The 10090-nt window shown below is 33.4% G+C and overlaps 1 protein-coding gene across 1 annotated transcript in view; it reads right to left on the bottom strand.

Moving 5' to 3' along the window:
* si:ch211-243j20.2 (uridine-cytidine kinase-like 1) overlaps positions 1-10090 on the bottom strand; it is a 50400-nt gene that overhangs the window by 23102 nt on the left and 17208 nt on the right. Inside the window, 2 exon segments of the mRNA XM_056481103.1 lie at positions 262-451; positions 7509-7580. Of these exon segments, the coding sequence (XP_056337078.1) occupies positions 262-451; positions 7509-7580 (262 nt within the window).

The following is a 10090-nucleotide window of genomic DNA, read 5'->3' as shown; positions in this document are numbered from 1 at the left end:
AGTGCTGGTAATCGTTGACTTGATTCTTATGAATCACCAAGTACGTTTTCAGCTAAAATTTTTCTGTATTTTGGTAAAATAAAAGTCATCTACACCTTGGAAAGTCTGAGAATGAATAAATTTATATAAAAACTTTTGGGTGAACCATTCTTTTAAAATGACTTACTTTCATACAAATATAAAAAAACAGGATTAATAGTAAACATGACTTCATGTTTTGCATCAAGTTTAGAAAACGCAACAATTTCCAAATGCTCATACCTCTTGGGACCACAATGTCTGCAACTTGCACAGTGGGTTCGATGTACTGCTCGAACGCCGGCTTGACAAATTTGTTGTACTGTTTAATGACACCTGAAATGTCACGTCCTCGATCAGTGATGTCCCTTTTCAGACGCCTGACCAGCCGGATGTCGGAGTCGGTGTCAACAAACACCTTCATGTCTAGCAGCTGAAAACAGAAATACAACACCAAGTGTGTCAAACTCAAAAAATGTGCGAGAAACAGAAAAATTGTAAAGGACAGTACATTTTCTTTCTGCTGTAGTTCAAGCGTGGGTTGTAGAGCTTTCTTTTCAGCATAATGAGTAGCAAAACTGCATTAAATCAAATAAATACTGTTATTTTGATCTTTATTAGTCATCAATTCTTGAAAAAAACTGTTTGATTACCACAAAAAGAACACAGTGGTTTTTAATTAGCATGAAAACAAGCTCTAAAAGATCACACAACACTGAAAACTGTAATATATATACACATTTCTTTTTTGATACTGTATTTTTATTTCTTTTTGAAGAAAGAAATAGGAAAAGAAATACAAATATTAAAAATAATACAACAACACATGAGAACTTAAAATCAACAGTTGACTGGTCACATATTTCCTTACAGGTCACATTCCCAAATGCATATCAAAATCGTTTTACACTGTGTGAAGGCAAAAGTGCAATCCATTTCTCCCAATATTGCAGGTATTTGTCCATTTGTAGCTTTTAAGAAAAAGTTATCCTCTCCATCTTTTGAACATTAGATACAATTTCCAAGATACTCTAGTGGGTTCAAGTTGTAGCTACTTTTGAGTCACAGTTTTCTTACTGGTTGCTAGAAATATTTGTAATAAATACTTCTCTTTTACAACAATATCCCTGGGAAATATTGCAGCCAGCATAATGGTAAAAGACAAGTCCATCACCAAAAATTTGTATTACTTCTTGCCAGTCTTCTCCACATTTCCTCCAGCACTGTCCCCTATCCTTCTCCCATGTTTGCACATATAATAACTTGAGGGTTATAAAGTATCAAGATTCCTCCAGCAAAAAAGCTTGCCACATAGCAGAGCTGGAAGATAATGTGGCCTGTACAGAGCTGATATTCAAATATACAGTTGAAGTCAGAATTATTAGCTGTCCTGAATTATTAGCCCCCCGTTTATTTTTTTCCCCAATTTCTGTGTAACGAAGAGAAGATTTTTTTTCAACACATTTCTAAACATAATAGTTTTAATAACTCATTTCTAATAACTGATTTTGTTTATCTTTGCCATGATGACAGTAAATATTTTACTAGATATCTTTCAAGACACTTCTATACAGCTTAAAGTGACTTTTAATGGCTTAACTATGTTAACTACATTAACAATAATTTTGACCTAAAATGGTTTTTAAAATTTTTAAATAAGACTCTCCAAAAATGTTATCAGACATACTGTGAAAATGTCCTTGCTCTGTTAAACATCATTTGGGAAATATTTAAAAAAGTAAAAAAACAAAAACAAAGGGGGCTAATAATTCTGACTTCAACTGTATATTACATGTACAGTTGAAGGTAAAATTATTATCCCTTCTGTGAATTTGTAATTACTTTTCAAAAGTTCTAAAGCAATGTTTAATAGCAAGGTAAACTTCACTGAATTTATTTGTTTTTCCTGGAGAAAGTCTTCTTTCAGTTTGGCAGGAACCAAGTTTTACATTTTTCTAAAGGGGGGGGGGGGGTCCACAGTGCATTTTTAAGGCTTTGTTGTGTTTATAAGATGCAAAGCAATGAGTGCTCATGCTTTTTGTAGAAAAATCACATTTTTTTTATATATCTTGATATCTTACTTTGATTATATACAGCTACTCAACTATGATGAAAACGACTGTCATATTTCCTAGTTCCTCTGAAAGACCCGCCCTCGAGAGGCTCTAATTGGTCAGCTAATATAATGTCACTGCCCTACAAGCGCATGCTTTGGCGCTGTGTAAACAGTACACTCGGAGGCTCAAAGCGGCTGTTAGCAGCGTTAGCTGCCTGAATCAGTCAGAAATGAAGAGCATACAGCTAACGCCTGTTCTCTTAAATAAAATCTGACAAGTCTTTTCATTTTTTCAAATGAAGGCTACTAATTTTGTATTCAGATATAAAACTTAAGCAAATGTATTTTATTACAGACAACAAAAACAGTATGCCTTGTAAATGATGTTAGATAAATGTGTTATTCAAAATCAGTTTCTCCGTGGAGAAAAACAAACTCAACTGCTTTGCTTTTCAACATCAAACTCAATTTTCTTCAACATCTGATTTTTTTCCCTATTAAATCATACAGGTAAAACCTGATTTCCATTAAGTCAAGTGATGTAAATACACCAAAGCAGGCACAATCTGTTCAGAATCAACAACTGTCTCTCCTCGACGGTTCCTGTTACTGAAAACCAGCATCTGATCCTTCAACGGCATTAGCTGATAGCAAGTAAAAAAAGAAATGGCTCAGCAAAGAGAGAAGTCAGGATCAATCAAAAGCAATGTAGTGCAACGTATTGCCAACTACCCAAGACAGATCGCTTGTGCCGACACTGAAGCTAAAAATGAATATCATTCAATGAGCCGACAAGATACAGCGAAGACATTACATTTGAGAGTAACGATAAACAATCCAACACCCTTAAACAGCAGAGCCAGCAGGCCTGCTAACACGACGAGGTAAATCTTTGAGTGCAAGAAACGTATATGAATGGGGTAAAAGGTCAAGTGTATTTCAAGTTTTAATGGACAGAAAGTCATCCCTCATTGCTTGTATATCTCTCAAATGAAAGGTGAACTGTCACTATATTCAATGACAAGATGTTAAATCCATTCCAGTATTGATATAATATTTTAAAACTGTTCACAATCAGAAATGTGGTATTTTTTATATGCTGCTGTTTTGAATTTCTCCAGAGGGTGAAGTATTTTCCATAACTGACGTGAAAGTGGTAAATCAGGACAATAAAACCTATTTAATCTAGCGAAGCAGTGATTTCAGGCTTCCCAGTTCCCACTCGAAGCAAAAAAGAATAAGGAAAAAAAAAAAAAAAATCTAATTTTTCACGACTTTCACCGACTAAAAAACTGAATTTCAATGACCTGTAATGAACAGAAAAACAGGCAGCAGTTTTCCCCAATTAGCGATGTTATCAGACTATATTTAGCCTAACATGCTCTAACATCGAGCACCCAAACCCCCTTTTGCACGTGTCTGCTGTTTATAACAAAGTAAAACTAAATAACTCTGCAAATGGAGATAAACCTACTCCGCCTTCACAGTTCAGTCTGCGGCTGCTCATTAGCCCTTGATGAGTTCACTACAGCGGTGGTCACAGCGCCATGCGCCGCTCTTGTCTTAAATCACAAATAATCTGTGTTTTCAATCACAAAAGACTTATTTTAGTTCTCAAATGCCGAAATACACATTAGTAGTAGCAGAACAACCCTTTACAGTTCATGAAATACACCCCTGTTGTCTGTGAAAAGAGTAATAATCATAAGCATGATCTGATAACGTGCTTACTTCATACAGTAAACACATTGTGTGCATAATTAGATATTTTGTGCTGTCCGTATCAGTACTTTTGCGCATGCGGGTCTGTGTAGGTCTACAGCACGGAGAATACAACCGGCCTCTGAATGAGCTGAGAGGATCAGGTGAGCTCTAGTGGTGCTCCTATAGCTCCACTGACTGCGCACACAGCTCACGAAACAGACAAGGCTTTTATACTTGAAGCATTCGCTGTAGTAATATTCTTTTAAACAACAGGGGGCGGTCAAAAGAAACCCACCGTAAAGTCTCAGACGAATACGTAACTAAGTTTCCGTAACTACGTCATATCATTAATATCATTAAAGATGTTAAACGATTTATTTTTATCATTTATTTTAATGATTCTAAAGATTTTTAAAACCGCTCAAGACTTTTTTTTTTTTTTTTTTTTAAATCAAACTTTGATGCATCACTTGCTTTTGTTCATATCTCGGACAGTTCTACCTATTAAAGTTTATTAAAATGTTGATGACAACAGAATATGGGTTGCTCTACAAATATATTTTATTATGGCAAGCATAAAAGCCCAAATAAAGTACACTTACTAAAAAATGTTTGTTTGTTTTACAGATTTAGCCCACTCCATAATTCACACATTACTGTCTAGCTAGTTTGTGTCCTTTGCTTATATGATCAATACCATTATGATCAATAAAGCTCCGAAAAACAGGGCATCAGTATATTGTAAAGTGATAGGTTCAAATATTCTTTTCCAGTTAATGAAATAATTAATTTGTTACTTCATTTTAGTTTTGTAACTATTAAATTGTTTTAAACTCAAAATTGTAATACATGTAATATATATGAAATCTATAAATGGTGGAAAAATATATTCTGTAATTGTGTATTAAAACCCCCTGGGTCTCCACTTTTGCCATGGCCTCTTTTTTTGGTTAACAAATTTACCCCTCAAGTTTTTCTAAACTTAACAAAAATTTCCCTCTTTTCCCACTGCTGTTGCAATTTCTAACCAAGAATTATTGGTCATTTGGTTATCCCTATGACCACGCATGGACAGATCATAAAGATGTCTGTACAGTCGTACCTGATGATAAATCATGTTGAAATCATGTTGCGCGTACCCAAAGCAAACCTCTGCGATGCCACATTCACCACGAGCACTCAAGTGAACGTGTCGAGTACAAATCAGTCTTCACTCTACATTGAAACGAATGGTCGCTTTGCCACTTCAAGTCACTCATAGTTTGAATAAGGCTTAATACTGAAAGAACGAAGGTCAAGTGTATTAGTGTATAGTAGGTTTAAATGACAGTGCGTCATCACTTTTGTTTTCAGAACGAACCTTCATTTCTTACAAATGAAAGAATGAAGGTGAGCGGTCATGGTATTCAAAGAAAAAAACAAGTTGCACTAAAATCCAGAACCAATCATTAACCGACAAAGGAAAATGCTAAAGCTTCTACCGTTTGTTGAGTTTCATTCATTTTGCACCACATGTGCTGCTCATAAATCACACCAGGATGAACTGCTTTGCCAAAGCATAGACAATAACTCCTATTATAATTTGTATAGATTTCCAGACACCTCGCGCTAGAGTGAATCGAAACCCGGCAATGGGAAACGTCAACACTGGCGCAGATAAACGCCACCTATTCACTTCCTGTAGCCGGCCCTCACCTTCACCATTAGAGAGAGAGACAAATCAGTCATCTTCATTGAGTGAAGAAAAACAAGAGCATGCAGGACCAAAAGAACACAAGGAGAGGAAAAATGGACAACTGAGGACAGAGACTATGTGCAGTTTCAATGGGACTAGGATTTAAGAATAAGACTTTACATATTTATTCTCCATCAAAACATCTAGTTGTTCCCCTAAATCAGGGTTTCTCAACCACGTTTCTGAAGGACCACCAACACTGAATATCTCCTTTGCCAGTCACACCCATTACAGGTCTTTCAGTCTCTGTTAATGAGCTGATGATCTGAATCTGGTGTGTTTGATTAAGGAGACAGGGAAAATGTGCAGAGCTGGTGGTTCTCCGGGAATATGGTTGAGAAACACTGCCCTAAATGATAGCATAGCATCTAGAATGTGTTATATTTAACTGTCAATCGGTTTTGTAGAGCAAGATTAATATAGATAAACATAATAACTTTATGAAAGTGAAATAATATAATTAAATAATAATTTAATAATTTAATTGTAAAAAAAATAAATAAAAATAAAAAAGTATGATAAATAACTTAAAGATTTTCCATGGCATACATTTTTAAAAACATCCAATGTGCTCTCAGAACAGAAAGCGTGACTTGTAGTCTCTAAAATGTCACTTTCTATGGTTTGGCAGAGAGGGAATCTTCTCTCCTTAAACTCATCAGGATGTGGGAATGACATCCATTTCTCAAATACACTAGACTGTGAAATTGCCAGGCTCATTTCATCCTAAATAAAAAAATAAAACATTTAGATAATGATAATGAGACCTACTTTTAAGACCAATACATTATTTTCATGACAAAAAAAAAAAAAACATTACTATGAAAATCAAATATTCGTACAACTATGAAAAACTAGAGGAGAGTTAAAAAGTTTCTCTGCATTTAACTCATTTATTATTTATGGGTTTGTGTAAAATGTTAACTTTTTAGAAAATTAAAACTGGTCAAAAAAAACAAGTGTTTTCATATGTTGTGACTAAAACTTAGGCTTATTTTGCTTTCTCAACTCTTCTGAAGTAATAAAAAAATGGTAGTGTTATTATAAAATTGGAAAGAAATATCAGTATCACACACATACATATATACAGACACATCTATCCACACACACACAGTTAAATTTAGAATTCACAAATGATGTTTAACAGAGCAAGGACATTTTCACAGTATGTCTGATAATATTTTTTATTCTGGAGAAAGTCTTATTTGTTTTATTTCATCTAGAATAGAAACAGTTTTTATTTTTTTATGAACCATTTTAAGGTCAATATTATAAGCCCCTTTAAGCTAATTTATTTTCCGACTGTCTACAGAACAAATCATCGTTATATAGTAACTTGCCTAATTACTCTATCCTGCCTAGTTAACCTAATTAACCTAGTTAAACCCTTAAATGTCATTTTAAGCTGTATAGAAGTGTCTTGAAAAATATCTAGTCAAATATTATTTACCGTCATCGTGGCAAAGATCAAATAAATCAGTTATTAGAAATGAGTGAAAAAAAAAAAAAAAAAAAAAAAAATTCTCTCCGCTAAACAGAAATGGAGGAAAAAAATAAACAGGTGGACTAAAAATTCAGGGGGTTTAATAATTCTGACTTCAACTGTATATAGCGTGCAAGCATATAGACCAATATATGCATATATATAGTAAACCAGAGAAACTAATTTTTTTTTTTTATAGCTGTATACATCTTTATGATTTATATAATGGGAATACACAACATACTGTAATACTCCTCTCTCCTCTTCCTATCATTATACAACCATCTCTTTTCACTTGACCTTATCTTTTATTACACTTCCATTTCTCCCTTTCAGCTTTATGACTCCCATGACGCTCTTCTATATTTCAGGCTTTGAAGCTTTCCATTATTCTTCCCATTTCTATCTTTTTCTGAAAGCCTTTTGTGATATCAGAAAACACAGTTCAAGATTATATCTGAGAGCTTCATATTATAGCCAGTGTAGCACATTTATTGTAAAATGAGGCTTACCTTTAAAAGCTCCTTGTTGGCAAAAGCCAAGATTCCCTCAAAGATCACAACATTGGCACCATAGACGGTTTTCTGCACAGATAAAGAATATTTAAAAACAAGGAATAACATAAACATAACAATGAAAATGTAAATGATTTTCAATAAATGATGCTATGGATCCAGAACATCCAAATTAATTCCTCTTCCCCCCAAAAAAAATAAAAAATAGGTAAAAAAAAAAAAAAAAACTAACAAAAAAAAATTCAAAATAAATTCAAAAACGAGTAAAAAAAAAAAAAAATAAATAAAAAAATAAAAATAAAAAAACAACAACAAACAAATGAATAAAATCAAACAATAAAAGCCAAACAAACAAATACAAAAACAAAAAAATAAATAAATAAAGCAAATGAATAAAAAACAAACAAATAAAAAAAAAAACAAATAAATAAAAAAACAAACAAATAAATAAAAACAAGCAAATGAATAAAAAAACAAATAAAAAACAAACAAATGAATAACCAAACAAGCAAATAAAAAAAAACAAATAAATAAAAAAACAAACAAATAAATAAAAACAAGCAAATGAATAAAAAAACAAATAAAAAACAAACAAATGAATAACCAAACAAGCAAATAAAAAAAAACAAATAAACTAAAGAATAAAAACAAACATACAAACAAATAAAAAGCAAACGAATAATAATAATAAAAAAAAAATTTATTTTACAACAATTAAACAATATTTTGCTCAGTATGGTTAGACCAGATGTTTAGAGATTTAAACCTGTAATATATAAATAAATTAATTAAACTAAAACCACAACCCAGTGGCTGCAATTTCTAAGACAATTCACAAAAAAAAAACATTAATAATTTAACATAGAAATGAATCATTGGCTTTAAAACCATTTCCTATATTAATAAATAAGACAACAACATTGTGTTGAAGTGTGATGTGTAATAATGTAACACTAAATTTGATCTCATTTGTTTAAAACAACTGTTGTATAAAATCATTCAAACTTGCAATCACAATGATTATAATTACCTTGTAATATTATCATAAATCATAAATAAAAGATTAGAAATCAGCTTCTAATCCAATTCATAATGCAGTGAATCTCAAGTTGCATTAGTTTATTTTTTTTCCAAAATGAGTAATGACACAATAATAGAATCAATTAGAATAAGACAGACTGTAAACCCTACCTGACCAAACTGCCCAAAAACAAGGAAACTAAAGTAACTCCCAACCCCACCCCAATAAGCTTTTAACCGCTTGTCCAAGACTTCAACTATTTCCCACTCCGACTATGATGTTAATAAACCGAGGCAGTGTATAAGTGTGCAGTGATGCGTTTCCTCCATGCTCCCCCGCTTCAGATTGAGGGGAACCCTGATGGTGTCATGATCCCATTAAGATGGATGCACCGCACCATGAGGGTTCCTGTCAATGGGCGCTCAGTTTGTATTGATCAGCACATGTGGCCTGGAGATCTCCATTTATTGCTCATTAACATTACAACCAATTTCAAAACTGAAAATTTAACACTCATGCAGGCACATTCAGTTTAATGAACATGATAAAAGCATTGCAACTGTGAGTCTCTAAATATTCAGAAATGCCTAATGAATACTTATTTATTTGATGCGGCATGGTGGCTCAGTGGTCAGCACTATGGCCTCACAGCAAGAAGGTCGCTTGTTTGAGTTTGCATGTTCTCCCCATTTTCGCGTGGGTTTCCGCCGGGTGCTCCGGTTTCCCCCACAGTCCAAAGACATGCGCTATAGGTGAAAAGGGTAAACAAAATTGTCTGTAGTGTATGAGTGTCTGTGTTTCTCAGTACGGGTTGTGGCTGAAGGCCATACGCTGCATAAAACTTATGCTGGAATAGTTGGCAGTTCATTCTGCTGTGGTGACCCCTGATAAATAAGGGACTAAGCTGAAGGAAATTGAATGAATTTATTTATTTATTTAAATGCTGTATCAGCAGCATTGGATATATTCATGGCAAAACCTATAATAAATGATAGGCCTTGAACAGGCCCACAGGTCATCGGTTTGCGTAAGGCATGGCCTCATATCATATTTAAAGTAATACATTGTTAACATTGGTCCAAACAAAAACTTAGTAAGATATTTCTAGAAGAGGACCCTGCATGTAATCTGTGTGGGCTAGAACCAGCATCACTGGCTCATATGTTTTGGAGCTTCCCAAAATTATCAGATTGCTTTTAACATTCTCAAAAATAAGTCAAAAACCAATAGATCCAGATCCCCATTATTGCAGTTTGAGATGGCTAAAAACAGTACAGAGCAAAATATAGTTTCATTTGTCTGTCTACTAGCACGAAGGTTAATATTATTAAACTGGAAACAGAAAGCTGCTCCTACATATATACATCTAATGAGGGATGTAATTAAACATAGGGAACTGAAGAAAATCAGATTCTCCCTAAAAAAGAAAGACAAATTCTATAAAATCTGGCAACCTTTCATGGATTATTTGAAAAACAAATTCTGCAGGAAATAGTTAAATTGAAGAGGATTAGACTAATTTAGATGAAAACTGAAGGTAAATTTTTTTTCATTTGTT

Source organism: Danio aesculapii, chromosome 20 (assembly GCF_903798145.1).
Source record: "Danio aesculapii chromosome 20, fDanAes4.1, whole genome shotgun sequence".
Lineage (NCBI taxonomy): Eukaryota > Metazoa > Chordata > Actinopteri > Cypriniformes > Danionidae > Danio > Danio aesculapii.
This window is presented reverse-complemented; position numbering and strand designations above follow the sequence as displayed.